The sequence below is a fragment of the Coregonus lavaretus genome (assembly GCF_964263955.1).
Source record: "Coregonus lavaretus genome assembly, chromosome: 13".
NCBI lineage: Eukaryota > Metazoa > Chordata > Actinopteri > Salmoniformes > Salmonidae > Coregonus > Coregonus lavaretus.
Window position 1 is genome coordinate 27,038,495 of NC_140000.1, and position 25,703 is coordinate 27,064,197.

General features: G+C 43.1%; 1 protein-coding gene across 1 annotated transcript in view; it reads left to right on the top strand.

The window, feature by feature from the left end:
- LOC311140860 (mannosyl-oligosaccharide 1,2-alpha-mannosidase IC-like) overlaps positions 1 to 25,223 on the top strand; it is a 138,027-nt gene extending 112,804 nt beyond the window's left edge. Inside the window, exon 3 of the mRNA XM_084176132.1 lies at positions 24,961 to 25,223. Within this exon, the coding sequence (XP_084032258.1) occupies positions 24,961 to 25,208 (248 nt within the window). The 3' untranslated portion in view covers positions 25,209 to 25,223. The remainder of the gene's footprint in view (positions 1 to 24,960) is intronic.
- The last annotated feature ends 480 nt before the right edge of the window (positions 25,224 to 25,703 follow it).

A 25,703-nucleotide genomic window follows, 5' to 3' on the forward strand; every position in this document is an offset into this window, starting at 1 on the left:
ATACATTTTTTGACTGTCTTTTCTGCCATTTATGAATGTGTTATTCAATGTGTTTCTATGGGCTATAGTAGTAAAGGCCAAATTCAATATTTTATTAAATCATTTTTACATTGTTTTATATACCTAAAGGGGTCATAAAATTCAAAATCAAATAGCAAAAGTATCCATGGTATGACCACCTGAAAACAACTTAGACCATAAAAAAAAAAAATGCTATCAGATCTTATTCTAGATCGACAGCCAACCATCTTTATTGGTGATCACATTCAAGTCACGTTTCATTTGGTCTCTGAGCCTCAGATGATTATTTGTTAGTATTGTTATATTTGACAGACATCTATTCACTCAGCTTTGTGAAGGGAAGGCTGTCATTCACAGTCATTCACACAGACAAGGCTAATTGGACAACAAGTCTTCTAAATGTGTCATGGCTGGATGCTTAGAGAAATGAAATGAGTGCTGTTGATATGCCAAGTACAATCGAGGACTGATGTCGACATACTCAATCATGACACATTGAAACTGGATCTGTTATGTAATTGAAATCCCTATGATAGTATGGAAGGTTGATTTAATCTTTAATGTGGTATGAGAAATGTTATTCTTCAGTAATGCCTTTGACTGGTGAAGGAGAGACATAATGTGTCACACTGGCAGATTAGCTTGTGTGTGTGTTTTTAGTTTTACTGTCCTTGTGGGTACCAGAAGTCCTCAAAGGGATAGTAAAACAAGGAAAATTCAGACAAGTGGGGGCATTTCGCTGGTCCCCACAAGGAAAAAGGCTATTTTAGGCTTAGGGGTTAGGTTTAGGGTAGCCCTTTCCTGCAGTCGAATAACCAAAGCGCCCTCTAGTGGCATCATAGGTGGAATGTTATTCATATATTTCATAATTTCATAATGAATAAACATAAAAAAATCAGAAAATCCGGTGTTTCTACGTCAAACGGTTTTGTTATATTTCAGTCCTCTGTGATGTATATAAAGTGTAATATCGGGATGCAAACTCTACAGTACATCTGACATGGTACAGGTGTCTTCTTTTTTTAAGCCCATAACCATGTGTGTAAGGTGTATACTTTTATTTCAAAGTAGATTTGTTTGACTACCAAGAAACACTCTGTGTGACCCTCACTGCAGTAATTATTAAGGGTTAGGGTTAGGGGTTAGGGAAAATAGGATTTTGAATGGAAATCAATTGTTTGGTCCCCACAAGGATAGTAAAACAAATGTGTGCAATGTATTGATCGCAGCCACAATCCCCCACCTATGTAGTTTGACATTTCTTAGGAGAAGTTACATTATAATAATATATGACCAGCATGTGAATTGAAATTTTGCTCTAGTGGCTTGGAAAGACTGACTCAATAGATTGAAGGCTTCCAAGGGTCACTTGGAAGTTCAGAACACAGTATTGGGTATTGTCTTGTATGGTCTTGCACACACACCCTCCAGGGCCTCACTCACTCTGATACTGTAGCTTTCTGTTCATCTCTGGCACTCAGTTCTCTGCTTGATGTATTATTTCTCTCACATACACTCTCTCTCTCTCTCTCTCTCTCTCTCTCTCTCTCTCTCTCTCTCTCTCTCTCTCTCTCTCTCTCTCTCTCTCTCTCTCTCTCTCTCTCTCACGCACACGCACACACACACACACACGCATGCACACGCACATTGCGCACCCACACCTTGTGCAGTGATTATCTTAGGTTAGCTTGAAGTGCTCATTTAGCTGTCCAGGTAGTTAAGCACACAGAAGATTTCTGGAGTCTGAATCGGAGCTTGAGAGTTGTGCCTCAGCCAACACGCATCATTACAGGGGGAGAACTGATGGACAGGGGAGTCGGCAAGGGCAAGGACATGTGCAGCAACCGTCACTGCCTTCTGAGAGAAGAAGCAGATCGCCGAGTAAGGGATGATGGGAAGGCTTCAGGAGTGTCATAACATCCAAGGCTTGCGGCTAGAAAAAGACTGGTATATGTAGAGATATGGAGAGAAACTTTCTCAGTAGGGAGGGTAAGATAAAGTCATGCAGGGACACTTGTTAATATTTAGAGAATTGCCAGAGAAAACACTTAAGCACATTTAATAATTTTGAGTGTTTGGCTCTGGAGCTCTTGCTGGTGCCCTAGTTTTATGATAGGGAGTGTTTAGACTAAAAATAAACTTGTGACATTCTTCTTCGAGCGTGCAAATTATCTGTGAAGCTGATTCGAAGCCAGCATCAAACGGCAGGTGTTCCCTGTCTTTGAACAGAGCTAGAACTTGAGCTAGAGTAGGATGTAAAAGGTAGAACAGGAGGTGAAAGTGATGTACTGGATCAACTTTCAATCCCACACACATACTGTACGTCTAAGGATATAGCAAAGCAAAGATTAGCACCGGAAGAAACATAGCAAAGAACAGTGCATAACAAACACATTAGCAAAGCAAAGAAAGAAAGGTCGGGGAGGTTCGGGGGGGGGATGGGGCGGGGGATGGGGATGGGGTGGGGATGGGGGGATGGACCGTAAGGCTGGACCGAGTTTGGGTCAGACAGTGTTATTATTTTCCTTTTAGTTTATTGAATACAGTTAAAAAGAACAAAAACAGATCCATATTTTTTCGGGAAGCATCAAGATTACCGGTGTGCTGGAGTTTTTCTTATTTTTACTAGTATACTTTTAGCTCTATGTACCTAGTAGCACGTTAAGGTGTATGAGTTAACTCTTTCAAGTTTATTGAATACAGCCTTTAGCATTCACTTGAATTAACCCAGGCAGTGATTCCCTAAGACAGTAGTTTATAGCCTACTCTTGTTGTGGTCCCTCGCTCCCCCAGACTCCTAATACCTTATCATTCAGCGTCCAAATCACTCAAACCAAATTTCAGAGGACAAGTAGATTGTTCTCTTTATTCAGCCAAACAAACAAGGCTACAAACCCTCCAATTTCAAAAGAAAGGTATCAATTCAGTACCACTACATTGTGAACAACAAGCAAGGCTCGGGCTCTTCGACTCCGGGGCTGTTTCTTTGCCTTTGTCCTGGGCTGGGAAGCAGCAGCTAAAGAGAGGAGAATATGTTTCATGTCAACCCCGTCTGCCCATTATGTGTCCTTGGAAACCTTGGCCTTCTTTCACCTCTCGTCCCCCCCATCGTCACCAAAGACAGAAGAATAAATGAAAGAAAGAAAACATGGGCTGACTTTCAAACACCCTTCGAGATCTCAGGCTGCTGTAAGGAATAGGATTAGGCGGCAAGCTCCTGGAACGGTCGGCTGAAAGTTCTCTGTAAACTGCTCATTAACAGACCGCTCCTTCAGGCCGACACTGCCACATAAACCCATGAGTAAATCCTTCCTTTGTGTCTCTGCTTATTGAGACAAAAAACGGTGATGGAAATGCTAACCAAGATTAAGTCCCAGTTTTCTAGATTGTCACACATAGCCCTACTGTGTACAGTAACTTGTCAATGTCTTTCACACCAATAGGCGTCCACTCGATGAGTTTTGATGATGTACTTTCTTTGTTTTCTGCACCATGACTCTCATTTATTTTTTGAAAAAGTAAGGTTTCTTTTGCAGCCTCCACTTCCAACCCTGAGCTTTATTGTTGTGGATTGATCAGAAAATGATGCAAGTCATTCCTGTATCTCATTAAAACAAATGCTTACAGTATCACTTTCTGTTCATGCTCTCAAATGCGAGGCGAACCACCCCCAAGCCTTAATAAGGGCTTAAAAGGATGTTCATCCACTGTGAGCGATGTCATTACCACGGTTTTAGAATATGTGGGTCACTAACTTAAGCACACACTGTATCATGCAGAGCAAACCCAACGCAGCCAGATGCTGAGGACGACATAGTGGTCATAACAGTACTGTCGAAAAGAACATAACATTAGCAGTCACAGCATCTCTTTTCCCTGTGGAGCACAATATTGTCCTCCAATAGTTGTTCTATCCTTTAACAATGGATGTCTTATGGCCAGTAATGGGATTGTCCACAGGCAGTGTTTTGGCAGTTCTCTCTCCCCAACACCCCACTCTCTCCTCGCTCCCCTCTGCAGGATGCTTTGCAATTTCCTCTTGCCCTTTATCTTATCGCTGTTGTGTTCTTTCTCAAAATATGTTTTTATTTCCCTCGTTTCATCCCCCCTCGGTAGTCTGTACACCCCTCCTCCTCTTTTTTCTTTTTTTCTCTCCTCCCATGAGATGCAATTAAAGAGCACCCAGTCACCAGTTTGGCTGAGAGCCTTCCCAGAATGCAAATGGAGCAAGAGCAGGCGACATGGGCCTACCCCTTGGCCCCTATGTGGACCCCAGGAAGAGTAGCTGATGCTTTTGCTGCGGCTAATGGGGATCCTAATAAATACCAAATACCCCTTGAACTTTTGCGCACAGCACACCCTGGTACCATTTAAACCAGAGGCGTTTATTGAGAAAAAAAAACACAAGCACTTCAATCGTCGTAAAAGCAGCATGGAGCATAGAGGAGGCCATGTGGAAGCTCGATGGAAGGCGATCGATGCCCCCAGGTGATGAAGTTGAGGGTATTTATTATTTAAGAGTCCTCTTCCTACCTCTTCCACAGAGGTGGGATCAGAGTGGAAACCTTTTAGAGACCTGTTGGGGGTCCATGGATCCCCTCGATCCCTTCCCTCTGATGGATAAGAAGTTCTGCTAGCCAGGGTGAATTATTATGATGTGAGTAGGAGAAAAAACTATGAGACAAAGAGAGGCCTAAGATTCTAAAGGCATCTTTAGAGAGTGCCAGTCTGTATAGATACTGTCACAGTGAATAAAACCATACGGGAATACAGACACACACTGGCGCCATGGTTCCGAGTGTCAAGTCGACCTTGAAGTCCCTTCATTCGCTCCCTTTTCTGTTATCCAGAGATTTTTTTAAAATTAAAGGCGTTGAACTGGGAAGCGCCGTAACATTATTGCCATTCTATCCACCGCCCTCCCACCTATACAGAGAGCACACTTTTCTTTCCACTCTGCAATTATGTCCCAGAGTGCATCTGGTCTCAGGGGGAGTGTTTGGAGGTGAAGGTGCCAGTAGGGAGGGGTAAATGAGGTGGGAGGACCTTTTCGTCAGGTTAAATGAAGGGCTAGGCAAATTACGCCTCTACAGGGATGTAGCTCAGTTGGTAGAGAATGGCGTTTTTAACGCCAGGGTTGTGGGTTCGATTCCCACGGGGGGCCAGTATGAAAAATAAAAAAATAATGTATGTACTCACTAACTGTAAGTCGCTCTGGATAAGAGCATCTGCTAAATGACTAAAATGTAAAAATGTACTCTGACTGTCATATAATACCTACAAGCAGAGTGAAGGGCCAACCCCACCTGTTCACACCCGCCTCATCCCCGCATACTTCCCCCTCATCCCACAGGCACTGTTATGGGTGACATACAGTGTGGAAGATATAATCTACTGTATATCTCCATAGCGACAGAGCCCCAGGTGACAAGTCACTTTCCCTGGAGACCCAGTCCCAACCCTCACTTTCAATGTCACGGATCTGATGTTGACCCAATAAGGTTTCCATCGTTCTCTCAAGACACAAAAATGTATCATCATTATAGGCTGTGAAGCATCTTTTTCATGTGCTGTCTTGTGTGTGCTGGCGGATGGGCATACTGTATCTTTCACACATACAGTGTCATTAAAATGTGATGCTTTTCCCACCATTAAACAAACACCAGTTATGAGATGCAGTAGATATGTATAGCTCCCATTATTCTACCTACTGCATTTTCTAATGGAATGTACAGTAGTTGTGGTCCTCTGTAGCTCAGCTGGTAGAGCACGGCGCTTGTAACGCCAGGGTAGTGGGTTCGATCCCCGGGACCACCCATACACAAAAATGTATGCACGCAGGACTGTAAGTCACTTTGGATAAAAGCGTCTGCTAAATGGCATATTATTCTTAGAGGCAGACATTCTACACAATGTTTTCTTTGCTAGGTCTCAGCGATTAGGAAGATTTAGCTTGAGGTGTCTAGTCTAGCATATACAGCAATTAATGCATGAATTTAGATTTCACAGTTCGGAGTGCTTTGTCTTATTATTGAATGTGTTACTGCCCAGGGACCATCTATTAAATGGGAGTTGCCACCTGCTTCACTCGTCTCATGAGCAAATCTTGCATACATTCCAAGAGGAAAATCTGTGGCAGCAAACATGTATGTTCTAAAAGCATACTGTTTCTCCATGTATGAGATAATATAGATGCGGCGTTCCACGTTTTGTAAAAATGCCACATATAGTAGCTCATGATGTTCATCGAAACATTATCCAAGTCTTATACAGTGCTTCCTATATTAGGTGCAGGGGTACAACAGGTAGGCATTGTCTCTACTATACTGTAGGTGATAACAGTATGTAAGAGGTATAGTAGTGTAGAGTGATAGTATGTATAGTAGTGTAGAGTGATAGTATGTATAGTAGTGTAGAGTGATAGTATGTATAGTAGTGTAGAGTGATAGTATGTATAGTAGTATAGAGTGATAGTATGTATAGTAGTGTAGAGTGATAGTATGTATAGTAGTGTAGAGTGATAGTATGTATAGTAGTGTAGAGTGATAGTATGTATAGTAGTGTAGAGTGATCGTATGTATAGTAGTGTAGAGTGATAGTATGTATAGTAGTGTAGAGTGATAGTATGTATAGTAGTGTAGAGTGATAGTATGAGATTAGCTCCACAGCTAGTCTCTGACTGTGCGCTGTGGGAGAAGACCGCCTGTCAGAACAGGTTTCTCCTTGCGCTGGATGATGGCAGACCTGGCTGCACTGCTCTGCTTCTGCTGCTGCTGGCACTGGAGCAAATACAGCCTACAGGCCCCAACAGGTTCCTATGCACTACTCCAGCCTCCAGTACAGCTCATTTCTGGAGACTCAGCTGGGGTCCACAGACCTGCATGGACATCAGACGGAGCAGAGGAAACTAGCTAGTGGGGTGTGCTAGAAAAAGTAGCTAGCTGAGTGAGCTAGCCAAAAGCTAGTAGAAAGAAGTACCTAGTGAGCTAGCCGAGAGCTGGTAGGAATAGGTACTGATTACAGAATGAGCTACCGTAGAGCTAGCAGAAAGAGACAACCAGTGAGCCAGTCTAGAGCTAGCAGAAAGAGCCAACCAGTGAGCCAGTCTAGAGCTAGCAGAAAGAGGTATCAAGTGAGCTAGTAAAAAATCAGTCAGACAAGTGTGTTTGCAGATTAAGCTGGCTGATTGAGATCGTATGGAGTATGTTGCGTCATCACCTCAGGGATTGACAGCGATCCACTGGAAGCTCATCTTCAGCTGACGATGCTCGTCATGGTCTCACTATGTTGCCAGTCCCTACTGTGACAACTACACTGTTCTAAGACATGCAAATATATCTTCTAGCTCCACTGTGAGGACATAGTTGATAGGACAGGGGGAAGGATTCATTTCCATTAAACCTCACCACCACAGACTAACCCTCTACCCATCCTTGGATTAAAACAAACAAATGAAACCCAACTGTACTGAACATGAGCGCATCAACAAGCCCCTCGCTAAGGGATTACACAGTCAAGATAATGACAAACTGGTAGCAAAATGTATGACGAAGCAGGGGGATTAAAAGGGATTGTACTGTACTCTATCGTAGAGAGAAAAAGTTAGGGTCAAAGATCAGGGGTTGACTTACCAAGGCCTACAACTTTATATCTCAATCTTATGTCTATCATTCACTTCCACGACTCATCCCATCTACTGGGTCCGGACCCAGAGTTTATGTAAACCGATCAGTCTTGTCCGAGTCGTCTGACGTACCATACGTGTCACGCCGAAGACACAGTGACCCAGATTAGGACGTCGCCATGGCTATTTGAGTCGATGACGTGGTCTGTGACATGGTCCGCGGGTGTAGTAATCAGTTTGGCACTTTAATCACCAGCTGTCACTCCCTCAAGCCTTTAAGCTCATGGTCGCATTAAGGAGCAGCTTTTTGGTTCTTTCACTTTTTGTTCTATTTATATCCTTGGCTCACTATTGGTCACTGCGTGTCCCAGTGGTCGGCTTGAAATATTTCACCATGCAGACTGCAATGGAATACTCACAAAGTGTTAGTGTTTCCCCCATCATACATCCACCAATCAGTCTGTTCTTGCCTCTACTTAGTCTAATATATATTCCATTTATATCCACAACCATGGTATATCCATTATCTCTCCTTATTCTCAGTGTAGACCTACTTTCTATGTGGAGTATTGACTGGAATACTTTGTATTTGTCACGTCTACTCCCGCTCCCCCTCTCTGGCGATTGTTGTCACCAGTTCACTCATCATTATGCACACCTGCCACCATAGTTACGCGCACTTGTGCTTAATTATGGGACTCACCTGGACTCCATCACCTTCCTGATTACCTCCCCTATTTCTGTCACTCCCTTTGGTTCCTTCCCCAGGCGTTATTGACTCTGTTTGTGTTTCATGTCTGTACGCTACTGGTGTTTCTTGTTTTGTTCATGCTTTATCGCCACTGTTACACTGTCTCATTTCATGTTTGTTGTTTTATTAAACGTTTCACCTGCACCTGCTTCTCGACTCACAGCGTCATCGTTATAGTATTTGTGTCTCCTTTCTTAGTTTATGTTCTGTTAAATTCCCTGATATACAATATAGGCCTTTGCCCAATGAAACAACACTGACAATGGAGCTCACAGTTCCTATTCACAGTATTCTCGAACCCTCCCTACCCATTAACACAGCAGAAGTATTTTTTTGTTACTGTGGTGACCACCACACAGTTTCAACAGTTAAGGGCCCTCACTGACTAATAGGCCTAGCACACACATTCTCCCTCCTGAACCAGTTATAATCATTCTTCTTCACACTCCACCACTAGTGTGTCTGTGCATACAGGTTATTCATTGGTCCCCTGCTCAGGTATCCAAGGGATCCATTGGTAATTGGGCGGTAAAGGTGTGACAGAGCCAGGGAGCCCCAGACAGAGCATGGTTAGAGAGTGGATACTGCATAGTGGTTTGCCTCTCTGTCCCCCTGTGTGGAGAGGAAAGGGGAATTAATAAATAAAAGGTGTGAAATGAATGCTGTGTGTTGGTGTATCCTGCCGGAGGGTTCAGGGGAACTTTTAAACCACCGTTACAGTCTGGGCCACACTTCAGAGAGAGGGGGAAACAGGATAATTGTGCCAAGAGCCCATGGCAGTCCTGGAACTACAACGCACAGAGAACGTGAGGAGAGAGAGAGAGAAATGGTGGAGTTTAAGAAATTTATTGAGTTCTCAGAGTGAGTGAAGGAGAGTTTGGAAAGGTGGAGTGACAAAGTTTTGTTCTGGTGTTTAAAGGTTGTTGGATGAGTTAAGGATTTGAAGTTCAACAAATGTTAGAAAGAGATTAAAGCATTTTTGACCTTTGCAATTTGCTGTGAAATTACAGGTGAGTGCATGAAATTAAAGGTGAGTGCACCTGCTGAGTTTTTAAACGAACCAATTATTGGTGGATTGTTAATTCATTGCTATGTACACGGTGTGTAAAGACTTTTCTCTCTTTACAAAATGTTTGGTTTGTTGGAAAATACTCTATGACTTAATATTATATAGATGTAAATGATTTCCCACTGCTTTTAATATCACAACATACAATACCAATTTTAGAAAGCTCTCTATAATCACACTAGATGATTATTTAATTATATTTCCAAATCCACAGGCAGTCTATACAGTCTATACTTTGGGGCAGTTTGTTTATAAAGTAGGATGGATCAACACACACACACACTATCCCCCCCTCTTCCTCCCTCTGGGTATCCTCCTCACCTACACTTGTGTGCACTAATGATGCTGAACGACTCTGCTTTAATTTCTCCAGCTGACGGGTCCTCTCCATCAACAGGTTGGCCAGGTTATTCCAACCCATTTTAATTGGCTCAGGCAAACATTACTCAGGTGGCTGTGTGTGTGTGTGTGTGTGTGTGGATCAGTGTGCGTGTACAGCGTGCCTGCACGTGTTTGTGTGTGTGTGTGTGTGTGTGTGCTTGTGTGTATAACACAGCTGACAGGACAGGCTTCTCTGTTTAATCTCCAGGAGAGATGGGGAGACCGGGGGAGATTTATACTTTGGCTACACCTGCTTACTGCTGGAGCCGCAGCCTGCGGGCGGTAGAATCAATGCAAACTTCACTCTGCCCTCCGCATCTCCGTCTAGAAACAGGAAGACCTGTCAATTAGTTTACCGAGCTGCAGACTCTGAGTGCCTCCAATTTGTGCTACAGCTATTTACTATTGGTATCAATGTCGTTGAATTGTTGGCACCATAGGCCCATCCTGGTCTGAAATAACTGACCAATCATGGCACAGTTGTCACCTCCAATCAGATGTGGTGGGTTGATGGTTAATACAGCATCAGATATAATCCTCTTCCCCACAGTGGCTGTGTGTCAATCGATCGTGTTGAGAGTGGGTGGGGGTGGATGGATGGGCAGAGGGGTTCGATAGCACACTATGCAGTCTGTAATCTCATTGGAGATATTGTAATATCTGACAGGACTGGGGGGCTGAGATGCTCTGTGCTTGTCTCATGATCCCATAGTGGCAAATTAGATTATGTCAATTAGACTGACTCATCTGTATGTGCACTCTACAGCATGATTGCAGCCTTTCTAATCATGTTTGGTCATTCTGTGTATCTGAGTGTGTGTGTGTGTGTGTGTGTGTGTGTGTTGGGTGGGGGGGGGGGGGGTTCTCTGTGTGTGATGTGTGTGCCTACGTGTGTGCATCTGTCTTTTGTGCGTGTGTGTGTGTGTGTGTTTATACAGTATGTTTTCATGTGTGCATTTGTCTTTGGTTTTACATTCAACTGCATTCAAATCATTTGATATGCAGAGGAAATATCACAGAGGTATTAATCAGAAATTATCGTCAAGAACTCAAGTTTCAAGCAGAACACACCGTTCCGCCAATTTGATGTTAAGATGGCTTAAAGTCAATTTGTTTGGAATATCATGAAGAGTAGGAACTGAGAAACAAGAATAAGGGGGGCAATTAAAATGAGCGCGCATTAAAGCCGCCTGCATCAAAATATTAATTTGAGAATGTAAATGAGAAAGCCGGTGCTGTCCTCTCTCTCTCTCTCTCTCTCTCTCTCTCTCTCTCTCTCTCTCTCTCTCTCTCTCTCTCTCTCTCTCTCTCTCTCTCTCTCTCTCTCTCTCTCTCTCCTCTCTCTCTCTCTCTCTCTGTCTCTCTAGGTAAGGGCTATCAGGGCGGACAACTTGAGGAACTACAGTGCTATGAAAAAGTATTTACCCCTTTCTAATTTTCTCTACTTTTGCATATTTGTGATACTGAATGTTATCAGATCTTCAACCAAAACCTAATATTAGATAAAGGGAACATAAGTGAACAAATTACACAACAATTACATATTTATTTCATAAACAAAGTTATGCAATACCCAATTCCCCTGTGTGAAAAGGTAATTGCCCCCTTACACTCAATAACTGGTTGTGCCACCTTTAGCTGCAATGACTCCAACCAAATGCTTCCTCCTATTCTCTCTATACACCAAGTCACTTGGCTCTGTCATATCCTCACATGGTCTCTCCTATCATTGCTACGCAGACGACACACAATTAATCTTCTCCTTTCCCCCTTCTGATAACCAGGTGGCGAATCGCATCTCTGCATGTCTGTCAGACATATCAGTGTGGATGACGGATCACCACCTCAAGCAGAACCTCGGCAAGACAGAGCTGCTCTTCCTCCCGGGGAAGGACTGCCCGCTCCATGATCTCGCCATCACGGTTGACAACTCTGTTGTGTCCTCCTCCCAGAGTGCAAAGAACCTTGGCATGACCCTGGACAACACCCTGTCGTTCTCCGCTAACATCAAAGCGGTGACCCGATCCTGTAGGTTCATGCTCTACAACATTCGCAGAGTACGACCCTACCTTACACAGGAAGCGGCACAGGTCCTAATCCAGGCACTTGTCATCTCCCGTCTGGATTACTGCAACTCGCTGTTGGCTGGGCTCCCTGCCTGTGCCATTAAACCCCTACAACTCATCCAGAACGCTGCAGCCCGTCTGGTGTTCAACCTTCCCAAGTTCTCTCACGTCACCCCGCTCCTCCGCACACTCCACTGGCTTCCAGTTGAAGCCCGCATCTGCTACAAGACCAGTGCTTGCCTACGGAGCTGTGAGGGGAACGGCACCTCCGTACCTTCAGGCTCTGATCAGTCCCTACACCCAAACGAGGGCATTGCGTTCATCCACCTCTGGCCTGCTGGTCCCCCTACCTCTGTGGAAGCACAGTTCCCGCTCAGCCCAGTCAAAACTGTTCGCTGCTCTGGCACCCCAATGGTGGAACAAGCTCCCTCATGACGCCAGGACAGTGGAGTCACTCACCACCTTCCGGAGACACTTGAAACCCCACCTCTTTAAGGAATACCTGAGATAGGATAAAAGTAATCCTTCTACCCCCCCCCCACGGATGGTCTGACATTCTCCTGTATAATTCTCTGATACAGAGCAGAATTCATGGTTCCTTCAATTAAGGCAAGTCGTCCAGGTCCTGAGGCAGAAAAGCATCCCGAAACCATCACACCACCACCACCATGCTTGACCTTTGGTATGATGTTCTTACTGTGGAATGCAGTGTTTGGTTTTCGCCAGGCATTACTGGAACCATGTCAGACTACAGGAGAATGTCAGACCATCCGTCTGTGAGATGAAGCTGAAGTGCAGCTGGGTCATGCAGCAAGACAATGATCCAAAACACACAATCAAGTCTACATGAAAATTGCTAAAAAGCAACAAATTGGAAGTTTTGGAATGGCCTAGTCAAAGTCCAGACCTAATCCCAATTGAGATGTTGTGGCAGGACTTGAAACGAGCAGTTCATGCTTGAAAACCCACACGTCACTGAGTTAAAGCAGTTCTGCATGGAAGAGTGGGCCAAAATTCCTCCACAGCGACGAGAGAGACTGATCAACAACTACAGGAAGCATTTGGTTGGAGTCATTGCAGCTAAAGGTGGCACAACCAGTTATTGAGTGTAAGGGGGCAATTACTTTTTCACACAAGGGAATTGGGTGTTGCATAACTTTGTTTATGAAATAAATATGTAATTGTTGTGTTATTTGTTCACTTATGTTCCCTTTATCTAATATTAGGTTTTGGTTGAAGATCTGATAACATTCAGTATCACAAATATGCAAAAATAGAGAAAATTAGAAAGGGGGCAAATACTTTTTCATAGCACTGTATGCCTATTAAGCTCATTGGCTGGGTCTTGTTTTTCGGCTGCGGCGTGTGATTAGCATAACACCAAATAGAAGAGGCCAATCAGGGACAGGGATAGTCTACTTTATGTAATTAGGCTTTGTCTGGTTGTTAGCTTTCCCCTGAGGAAGTCACCAGCCGGTGTGTGTCTGTCCTGTGTGGCCCTACACTGAGAGGCATACTTTACACACACTGTCTCCCACTCCCTCCCTGTCTTATCCTCTCCCAGCCCTCTGCTACAGCCGGTTGGGTCTTGACTGGACAGCGGTGCTACATCACTGTCAGACACACACCCACACACTCAAACACATAGACACACACACAAACACACACACGCACATACACAGACAAACACAAACACACGTTTTCACATTGAATAGGGTCAGCTCCCCTCAGGCTGATGGATTAGATAGTTTGCATCAGTAAACAGTGCCTGTCACAGCAGTTTTGTCTCCATGGCAATCATGTAGTTGTTATGTTTGATTCAAACAGAGGCTATATTGCTGTTGCCTATGTGCTGCTGATCATATCACAGTTTACTTACAGTGACCAGAGAATGTAGGATGTTTACCATTAGGTAGATGGAGAGGTTGTCCTCAGTGTGTCCAAGTGATCTAGGTTTGTGTGGGTTGAATGCTCTCTTGGGGAGGTTCCGTGAGATTGAAGTGGGTAGGAAACTATTTTGAAAGGACCAATAACCATTTCAAGTAATACAGTGTGTTTTGACAAAAGTGGCACTTTTTTACATTGTCACCAATCTCTCTGACTTATTCCTAGTAGACTGAAACAAAGTGTGGTGAGCCAGACATTTTTCCCTTACAGCCTGTGGTTGTTTTGGCCGCAGTAGGTGGTTTCAGCAGGAGTTGGAGGTGGATGTTTCTCCTGAGAGGGCCAAACTCACTGGGCTCCAGACAGCTACTCTGACTGGGAACTGTAGACAAAAAATAATGATTGTATTAGAAATATCCAGGGGTAGCTGGCAAACCCAAGAACACAAAGGTCTGACGATCCAGAAGAATATCACACTTGCGACAGACACTGCATGAAATGAAAGGAAAGAGTACATCCTTGACGGATATTCTTGAAAGACAAACTAAGGATATAACATTGCAAAAATTACCCTATGACCTCAATCCTGAGAGGAAAAAGTATATTCGTGAAGGTTTAATTATCGTCAGCTCAAATAGGTCAAATCCATTTCGGCCACGCGTCCCGTATTGATTGTCATTGACTTCACTGTCAGTTGTTTGTCTGAGGCTAAATTGTGACATTGATATTCCATACTGCTGAAAAGTCCACTCAGATTGATAGCCTTGGTATTTCTTCTTTCCTCCTCCTTACCTTTCTCTCTGCTGTTAAGTTCCCCCCTCTCTCTTTCTTGGAACACGTTCGTAACCCATTTGACCCTCCCTGGCTTTTCTCCAATATGCTCTCATCCTTCTCTTCTCAACTTCATCCCCCCGTACCCTCAGTGTAGTTCCATGCTACACAGACACCTCTAAGTACGTTGAACAAATTAGATTCCTGAACACTGACATGTCAAGGCTAAATCTTACCCCGGCTACCACTCACTGGACCTGAACGGTAAGCTACATAGACACATGCGTTGACGTCAACGAGGCTAGCGTTACCCTGGTGATAGTAATTGGACACCCACACTAAAAGAGTGGCGTAATTAATGTGATATACCAGAGTCTCTATCTATTAAAATCACCTTTATATGTTACCAGGCTATTTCTCTCACGGTTTATGGTATACGTTTGAGAGCAAGATGGCAGCACAAATTAGCAGTGTAGATTATTTTTTGTCTCTGGTTATTCTTCTTTCATCAATGATATTGCACTTTGCATATCTGTACAGTTGATGCCATGCTGTATTAATGACTGATGGTCCTCAATGAATGGTGGCCAATGTTTCATACAGTATATACAGTATGTATGAGTTCCCCAACAATGCCTTCATAATTGTCCCTGAGAGGGTTAATGAAGTTATAACCTATTGAATATCATTTCAATATTGTCAATGCAAAGAGGATAAAATCATCCATTTGTTTCTTTAACTTTAATGCACAGAACAGTTTATTTATTGATTAGCCCTATAGGGTAAGAGGTTACTCAGAGAGAATGTTGTTCTCTCATGCTGTTTGTCTCAATGGTTTACATGATTTCAGTCTAATATAATTTGTTGCCATGTGTGCTGTATATGTACTTGTTGGGTTTGTGTATGTTGGGTGTGTGCGCGCGTCTGTGTGCGTGCATGTGTTTGCATGTGCGTGAGTGTGTTTCTGTGTGCGTGCATGCCTGTGTGTGGTATGTGGTGTGTGTGTGTGCACGTGTGTGTCTGTGGACGTGAGTGAGTGATTGATTGATCATGTGTATCCAGGCTCTCTAATAAAACCAACCTGACCCTGCTGCCTAGCCAGTGACAGCTTTGATAAATGAACATCCGCCAGCCAATGTCTCACAAATAGGTTTCTATGCACGCTGTACACACGATACACAGTAACACACATGCAATCTCTCCCACTCATTTCCAACATGGAATACATACCCATGAACACACACACACATGCTTGTACACACAAACACATACACACATGCTGGAAAACACACACACACACACACAAACACACACACACTCTCTCCTCTCTCACTCTCTCTCTTTCTCTCACACACAAACAACACACACACACTCTCTCTCTCACACAAACACACACAATAAATGATATGAATGACTCTACTGTGACAATCTCCTGTACAGGAGCTCCTGAGTTGCTAGGGGGAAGGAATTAGATCCATTCATATTTGCTTAAATGAATGTTAAAGTAATTACAGTTGCATAGCAATTGCAATGTTTGCTCTTTTTTTTTAAATCAATTTGGAATATGGGAGCAAATCAAACCAGTTTATTACAGGATCAGTTTACTACAGAATATGAAATGGTTATCTTATAATTCATTGGTATGAATTTAAACACATGATATGTGATTGAGTTTTGGTTTGGCTAGCAACTGTTATTACAAAATCATTTATACTGTCTCTTTTGTGTCTCCAAGCACTCACTACACCGAGAATCTATAGATGGATGGATGGCGTTGTTTTTGTGGCTGACTGTCAAGGTTAGATTATAGATACCTCACGTAAGCTTTGATGGTTAATGGTCGGTACTACCTGAATGCGATGAACAAAGCCACTCTTGTGTGTAAAATGGATTGATAAATACCCCCAGTAACCCTACCTGCACCAAGTGCTCATACCCCCACCTCTCCACCCCTCCACACCCATATTGGCCAATACCCCTCAAGGCACCTTGGGGTAGGACCCCTCCAGGTGAAGGGCCTCTGAAATAAATAAGGTCTCTGTTTGGGCCGGCGCCATGTACCCCTGGGAGTACTGTGTGATGGATTGATCTGTTACCTCTCTCATCTGAGTCCATCAATCATCTGTGCTTTGGTGCTGGTGTTTTCAATAGGAATTTTCCACACTCCACTGCTCCCCGACGTTCGCCGCCGCCGGGATTGGTGACGAGGGGTATTAGCTATCGCTTTTTTTCTCTGAGTGCTCTGAAACATGATTTGTCATCAAATTGCAACAGTACAGTCAAGTGCTCACTAAGCATAGTGAGAGTCCTTCACAAACAGAAATGGAGAATATGCTTTTGAAAGGAAGCCTTCATTAGACTTAGCAATGAGATCTGCTAGAGACAGGAAAAACATAATGGTTAAGTTTTTTCTTTTTAAGGGGTAGATCAGCTTTAATATTGCAGATAGATTGTAACTTCCATCAATGTAATTGTCTGCATTACTTCCAATCCCCCATATGTTTTTTTTTCTCGCAAATATATATATATATATATATATATATATATATATATATATGGGTCAATATCACCATAAGGTGCCTTTGAGACTTCCCCATTTCCCCCCAAAAAAGCTGAGATTTTCCATTGAACTTCATATTAATTGTATTAAGTATATGTTATGCTGTTAGAAATGCATATTGGTCAAGCTCCCACACTTTTTATAAATTAACTGCAAGCAGACAATTTACATGCAAACAGCAAAATATGTCCACCCTGTCATGGACAATTTCAAAGCAGAATAAATACATTGTAATTACATAGTGATTATAAAACATACATTTTCAGAAAACTATTTAGTCACTTTCTCAACAATATATTTTAGTTTATGGGAAAAGTATTTGGATAATAATGAAATTATGGCAAACTATTTGTTTCTCTATAAAATCTGCGAGAGTTGCACTTTCTTTTCTCAATAAAATCTAACAAAAAAGATATCTGGTCAAACTTTCAAACAATACTATTTGGCCCTCATTTGTTTATAAAGGAATCATACAAAAGATTTTGCTAACTTGTGAAAATAATTTGTTTATTTTCATAGAACATGAAAATAACAGGGTGGACAGTGACATGACAGGGTGGACCCTGGGCATGACAGGGTGGACACGTTGTGAAATGTAATTGAATGGCCTCATAAATGCAAGGAACAATGCAAGAAAATGATGTAAAAAATGCCTTTTCCCATGTAGGGGGAAATTACAAGTTGAACAGACTGTTTTTGATCCACTCTACCTGCATGCAGCCACTGAATAAAGATGCCCAAAATGAGACATTAATGTGGCCTTCTAGCGTTAAACTCTGTACATCATTCTGCACAGTGAAAGTCAAACATTCAACTGTAGAACAAGAAGAAAAATGTTTTTTAAGTGGAGAACAGTTGATTTGAAAAAACAGAATATTACAGAAAGATCACTTGGACGCATCTCCAAACAGTCTCTCCCTTTCTGCAGAGACATGGCTCAGTTCTGCAGTTGCTGTTCCACATACTTCCATGCAGACACTTCAATCTGTACAGAGCGCTTGTTCAGAGCCTGTGGTTCTGGTATTAGGCAAAGTACCTGCCAGTCATGGTACCAACAGATGTCGTCCCGAAGACTTGGCCATTTGAACTTGTTTATGCCATGGCGTTGCATACACTTAACTTTCACACTGTGCCCTTCTGCATCCATGATGATACCTGGGTATGCTTCATTGTCATAATTAACGACGCACCACTCTCCAATGTGCTTTACCTCAATCATTTCTGGTCTCCTAGGATTATCTGGTGTCTTTCCACATGCTGGGGACTTGTCAGATGAAACAGGAACATTAGTTAGAGTGACCTCTTGAAGGTTAAAGCAGGGGCAGTCCAAAACACCTTCCTCCCTTTTACACAGACATGAAATGTCTCTGTATTTCATTTGGCCGGGTGTCAGACTGATAGCTTGGTGGATTCTCATAGTGCCTTTTATGGCAGCTATTGCAGGTACCTCAGGCTTTGATTCAATATCCCTCTCTGGGATGAAGAACAGCTCGACAGATGTGTCCAGGCTTTTCAGCTTGTTATACAAGCTCTGGGCATCAGGAATGTCTCCTCCATGGGCTACAATCCGGTCTGCTGACCTCTTGAGGGCCCCACCCACACCGTCTGGTGCCCCCTTCCCATGATTAGCCTCAAAGAAATTCCACGTTAAATAAATCTAAACTTTCTAATAAGTCTCATCAGCTAAACTTCCAATGATCTAACCTGGTGGGCCCTGGCTCATGCTGATTTTCAGGAGTTTCAGCAGGGGAGTTGGGTGGTGTCTCTGACTGTAGCAAAGCACTGGCCCTGTTTCTGGCTCTGGCTTGACTTTTTGCCTCTCTCCATTTCTTTCTTTTTGCCCTCTTCTCTCTCTCACTGAGCTCATTGACACCCTTCTTCTTTCCAGTCTCTCTGTCTTTTTTCCATTTGACCCTTTCTTTCTCAAGGTACTTTCTTCTTCTGTCTGGGTCAGCATCATGACGTTCCCGATATCTCCTTGCTATCTCAGCTCCTTTTGATCTCATTCCTTGAAAAAGACGATTCAAAATGTTCCCTTACACACTTTAATTGGCAGTCCCGGTAAACTAGGCTTGCATTATCAAACTAGGTTTGCTGATACCGATATCGCCAAAGAAATTGTCCATATTGTCCATTCTTAATATGTATAGCATGTACTGTTATAAAATGTGTGTAATAGCTGTTGTAATATGTGTAACATTATCAGTATGTGGCCTAAACTATGCACATGTCCTTCCTGTCATGAACCATGTCCACCCTGTCATGGAAGGCTTGCTGACAGGGTGGACAATGACAGGGTGGACATTTTTGGCTAATGTTAGCATTTAATGAGCACATGGTGGACCTTCACTTAGCAACATACTACAGTTAGCAAGCTGACTGTGTACTGTTTTACAAATATATTTCAAAGTTCTGATAGGTTTTTCTATCAATTGATATTTCACTATGACAGAGTGGACATGTTAAGCTTGACAACATCCAACTACACACATAATATGATGAAAATTATGAAACATAAGTGTAAATACTTACTCTGCAACTAGACACTGCTTCAGCCTTCATTGAAGAAAGACAAAATGCTCGTAGTGATGTCACTGAAAACATCAGTGGGTTTCTTAAAGGGGCAGTTACCCCATAATGACAGGGTGGACAGCAATTTCAGGGACACATGCAAAATGTTCAATATGATTATGAAAATACAATATACATGATCAAAATTACTTGTTTTATCAAATAACTTATTGTGGACAGTAAAACCATGTAAAAAAAAATTGGATTTTGTATCATTTAACCACTTATTACACACACTGTAGTTAGCAGAGCAGTGTGTGGGACATGCCAAAATCACGTACATCCAATGAAAAAAATTTAATAAAATGAAGGAAACACTTTTTTAGAGACTTATCATTCTACTGATATGTGTGCAAATGTTTGGCCACTTATAATAAGACCTCAGACTTTCATTATTCTGCTACATTTTCATGATGACTGAGTGAGTCTGATGAGGACACCAAAGGCACCTCATAGTGATATTGACTCATATATACACTGCTCAAAAAAATAAAGGGAACACTTAAACAACACATCCTAGATCTGAATGAATGAAATAATCTTATTAAATACTTTTTTCTTTACATAGTTGAATGTGCTGACAACAAAATCACACAAAAATTATCAATGGAAATCAAATGTATCAACCCATGGAGGTCTGGGTTTGGAGTCACCCTCAAAATTAAAGTGGAAAACCACACTACAGGCTGATCCAACTTTGATGTAATGTCCTCAAAACAAGTCAAAATGAGGCTCAGTAGTGTGTGTGGCCTCCACGTGCCTGTATGACCTCCCTACAACGCCTGGGCATGCTCCTGATGAGGTGGCGGATGGTCTCCTGAGGGATCTCCTCCCAGACCTGGACTAAAGCATCCGCCAACTCCTGGACAGTCTATGGTGCAACGTGGCGTTGGTGGATGGAGCGAGACATGATGTCCCAGATGTGCTCAATTGGATTCAGGTCTGGGGAACGGGCGGGCCGGTCCATAGCATCAATGCCTTCCTCTTGCAGGAACTGCTGACACACTCCAGCCACATGAGGTCTAGCATTGTCTTGCATTAGGAGGAACCCAGGGCCAACCGCACCACCATATGGTCTCACAAGGGGTCTGAGGATCTCATCTCGGTACCTAATGGCAGTCAGGCTACCTCTGGCGAGCACATGGAGGGCTGTGCAGCCCCCCAAAGAAATGCCACCCCACACCATGACTGACCCACCGCCAAACCGGTCATGCTGGAGGATGTTGTAGGCAGCAGAACGTTCTCCACGGCATCTCCAGACTCTGTCACGTCTGTCACATGTGCTCAGTGTGAACCTGCTTTCATCTGTGAAGAGCACAGGGTGCCAGTGGCGAATTTGCCAATCTTGGTGTTCTCTGGCAAATGCCAAACTTCCTGCACGGTGTTGGGCTGTAAGCACAACCCCCACCTGTGGACGTCGGGCGCTCATACCACCCTCATGGAGTCTGTTTCTGACCGTTTGAGCAGACACATGCACATTTGTGGCCTGCTGGAGGTCATTTTGCAGGGCTCTGGCAGTGCTCCTCCTGCTCCTCCTTGCACAAAGGCGGAGGTAGCGGTCCTGCTGCTGGGTTGTTGCCCTCCTACGGCCTCCTCCACGTCTCCTGATGTACTGGCCTGTCTCCTGGTAGCGCCTCCATGCTCTGGACACTACGCTGACAGACACAGCAAACCTTCTTGCCACAGCTTGCATTGATGTGCCATCCTGGATGAGCTGCACTACCTGAGCCACTTGTGTGGGTTGTAGACTCCGTCTCATGCTACCACTAGAGTGAAAGCACCGCCAGCATTCAAAAGTGACCAAAACATCAGCCAGGAAGCATAGGAACTGAGAAGTGGTCTGTGGTCACCAGCTGCAGAACCACTTCTTTATTGGGGGTGTCTTGCTAATTGCCTATAATTTCCACCTGTGGTCTATTCCATTTGCACAACAGCATGTGAAATGTATTGTCAATCAGTGTGATTGACTTGGAGTTACATTGTGTTGTTTAAGTGTTCCCTTTATTTTTTTGAGCAGTGTATATATATATATATATATATATATATATATATATATATATATATATATATATATACATATACATACATTCACATACATATACACATACATATAAATACATATTCATACATATATATACATATCCTTTTTTTAAATATATTTCCCTTTATTACTTTCCAACCCCACCACCCCTTCCCTAATTGGAGTAAACTAGTGAATAACAATGCTTTGGCCTCTACTTCCAGCTTATACTATATACATTGTATGGACACAGTCAATTTTACAATAATTCTATTTTGTTTGTTTTTACTCCTGAACTTACTCTACCCTCAACCTCTCCGATCATTTTCATGATGTCCATCCGGTTTGCTTCTATATGCCATATCTTTCTAACTGTGCTCTTTCACAAAAGCTCTCAACCTATAATTATGGCTAAGTTAACTTTGTTTCAAAGAGTTTTCACAGTGTCTGCAAGATGTCAGTGACGTACATTACTTTCATAGTGTATGTGAATCTACTGAACAAAAATGTAAATGCAACATGCCACAATTTCAAAGATTTACAGTTCATATAAGGAAATCAGTCAATTTAAATAAATAAATTAGGCCCTAATCTATGGATTTCCCATGACTGGGCAGTGGCCCACCCACTGGGGAGCCAGGTCCAGCCAATCAGAATGAGTTTTTCCCCACAAAAGGGCTTTATTACAGATAGAAATACTCCTCAAAACTTGAGACATCTGTGGCATTGTGTTGTGTGACAAAACTGCACATTTTAGAGTGGCCTTTTATTGTCCCCAGCACAAGGTGCACCTGTGTAATGATCATGCTGTTTTATCAGGTTCTTGATATGCCACTCCTGTGAAGTGGATGGATTATCTTGACAAAGGATAAAATGCTCACTTACAGGGATGTAAACACATTTGTGCACAACATTTGAGAGAAATAAGCTTTTTGTGCATATGGAAAATGTATTGGATCTTTCATTTCAGCTCATGAAACATGGGACCAGCACTTTACATGTTGCGTTTATATTTTTGTTCAGTATATATGGTAACTACCGTCACAGCAGATTATATTTGTATAGTAGCTACAGTATGTGTCTAGCTGAAGGGTAGCAGTGCCCAAGTTATGCATGCTTATCTCAACTCTGATTCGAAACCCTTTGTGTCTAGCTATAGCTGGACGGTAGCAGTGCCCTCTCAGTGTCAATGTAAGGTGAATCCCTGTCAGGGTAAACCCAGCTGAAGTGGGCTGTGATGTCATTATTATTATTATATTATTATGTCGGTGTGGGTAAGGGTGTGTGTGTTAGATGGGAGGTGACTGGCCGTGGCAGGGGAGAGACAACACACTGAGAGTCCTGTCACTGAGCCCTGTAGCCACTCATCAGATTTAAAGGTTTGGAGCAAAGTGGATGTGTGAGAAAAATGATGAGTGAGAAAAGCTCTGCAGTCCTCCAAGGGATAAAATCGAGTAAATAGCCCGGTAACACTATCTATCTACTAACCCTGACCCTAGCTCTAACCCTAACCTTAACCCTTACCCTAAACTTAACCCTTGCCCTAACCTTAACCCTTACCCTAACCCTTATTCTAACCCTAACCTTAGAAAGCAGTTACTTAGCCACATATAGTTTGTTGATAGTATGGAAAATCCGGACTATCCAAATAAAGTGTGACCAATAGCCCTAATATATGACATGGGGCCGATATTGTGTGTAACTTGACTGTACTGTATCCTCAGACGAGGCGTATCAGCAGACATATGGCGCCAATCACTCAGCCATGTCACCTATGAACCCTCATGCTTGCACCCGCCATCCTCTCCACTGACCTTATCAGCTGACCTCAGTAGGCAATGGGTGAAAGGTGAAAGGTCAACAATGTGAGAGGCTTTCAGCACATACTGTAGGCTACTATTACATGTATGCTTTGATTATTTAGATTAAAAATAAATCTGAGGCAGATATAATCGAGGGCAGAGGAAAGCTGAGTTGGGGTTTGCAGGCAGGAGGCTGGCATGACGATAAGAGAGTTTGATGTCTGTCTCCGCCATCCAAACCACATCAGACAAGCCAACCCTGGCTGCCTTAGCCACCCACTGCATTGCACAGTCTGGCCAAATTCAAATGATTCGGGTTAGAGAAACTATTGGCTAGAATCGCTCCCCTTCTCGCCTCCTGTGTTCTGTTGCCTCAGCTTCATGAATGTTTTGTCGCCTCAAGATACGATTTCTCAATTGCATATCTGCCGAGCTACACAACAACTGCATATAAGAATCGCACCACTTTCATGTGCCAGGTTGCTGTGTTGCTGTGTTGTTGCATCAGATAGACACAGTCTCTGTGTTGAGCTCTGTTTAGGGGTGAACATGAAGGTGCACATCATATTTTTCAGCAGAATCGTTTACTGTACCAATAGTTCCGTTTTCAAGCCCTACAGTGCATGTAATGGCCATTCCTGCGGTATATGTTGGCCTAGTTCCTATTCTTGTTATTACTCCATCCTCAGGCTTTCAGTTGGTGTGTCTCGCCTGCAACTCTTTTGCTCAGTAACACAATAAGGACACTGATTTCTCTGTTCTCAGATCTTTCCATTACAGCCAGCCACGTATCGCATATTTCTTCATATGAGGAGAACAATACCATCCAATCTTGCTCTTAAGGGCTGTGGGATTGAATAAAAGCCTCTGAACATTTCTTATTAAGGTTGTGAAGGGAATTTAATAACCTCAAATGAAGTGCATCTAAAACCAGCCATTGGAGTATAGGGATCACAGTTCCTGCACTGAATACAATTAGGAATGCAGCGGGCTCCCGAGTGGCGCAGCGGTCTAAGGAACTGCATCTCAGTCCTTGAGGTGTCACTACAAACCCCCTGGTTTGATTCCAGGCTGTATCACAACCGGCCGTGATTGGGAGTCCCATTGGGCGGTGTAGGCTGTCATTGTAAATAAGAATTTGTTCTTAACTGATTTGCCTAGTTAACTGAAGGTTAAATACATTTTTAAAAAGCATATTGGTGAGCTAGATGCTTTTCATCTAGCCTGCACAATGTCACACCAGAATTCGAGATTAAAGATGCAGACATGATAGCAACCAAGTGCCACGGTAGTTTGGCGTTTCAGGGCTGCTTAACTTTACTTTGCAGTCTTGGTACTTCTGTCTGCTTTATGTCTCTTAGCCTCAACAGTATGATATCCGGCACTGCAAGTTCCTATATCCCATGGTTCTGACTGTTCTGTGTCCTGTGTGTTTTGCAGGTGGTCTGAGGGGAGCCTCCATCGTGGATTCTCTGGACACGCTGTATATAATGGGATTAATGGACGAATACAATGAAGCAAAGGAGTGGGTGGAGACCAGCCTGGACCTGAACTCAGTAAGATCAAACTCACTCATTGGATATTATCTCTGCCATTCATGTTGGAGGACCAATCGTCTATCACAAACCCGATCAGTAGTGGTCTTAGTGCTTCGGTTGATTTTAGTCCATCTATTGTCCCCTGATTGACCAAGTTTTCAATCCCTCCATCTCATTGGATAGTTACTCTACCATTTATGTTGGAGGACCAATCATCTACCCCAACACTATCAGTAGACTGTCTGAATTGGTCCTTGTTAAGTTGGCATACACTTAATAAAGTTCTCACAAGTGGTCTTAGTGTGCCAGGTTGATTTTAAGGCGATTGTCCCCTGACTGACCCAAAGTCTTGTCCAGGGAGTGGGACAGTTTACCAGAGCTATATAGGACATTCCAGATGGAATAAAGAACATCCTGTGTGTCCAACCCTGAACAACAGATCCATTCTAACCACTCTTTCTTACCGTGAGATGGGATTATTTTACTCTTCCAGAACTCTGTGTGCTGTGGGATTGGATGAATAAAAGAGGGAGCGAGTAAGAGAGAATGTATGTGGAAGCATGGAGAGAGAGAGAGAGAGAGAGAGAGAGAGAGAGAGAGAGAGAGAGAGAGAGAGAGAGAGAGAGAGAGAGATAGGAGCAAGAG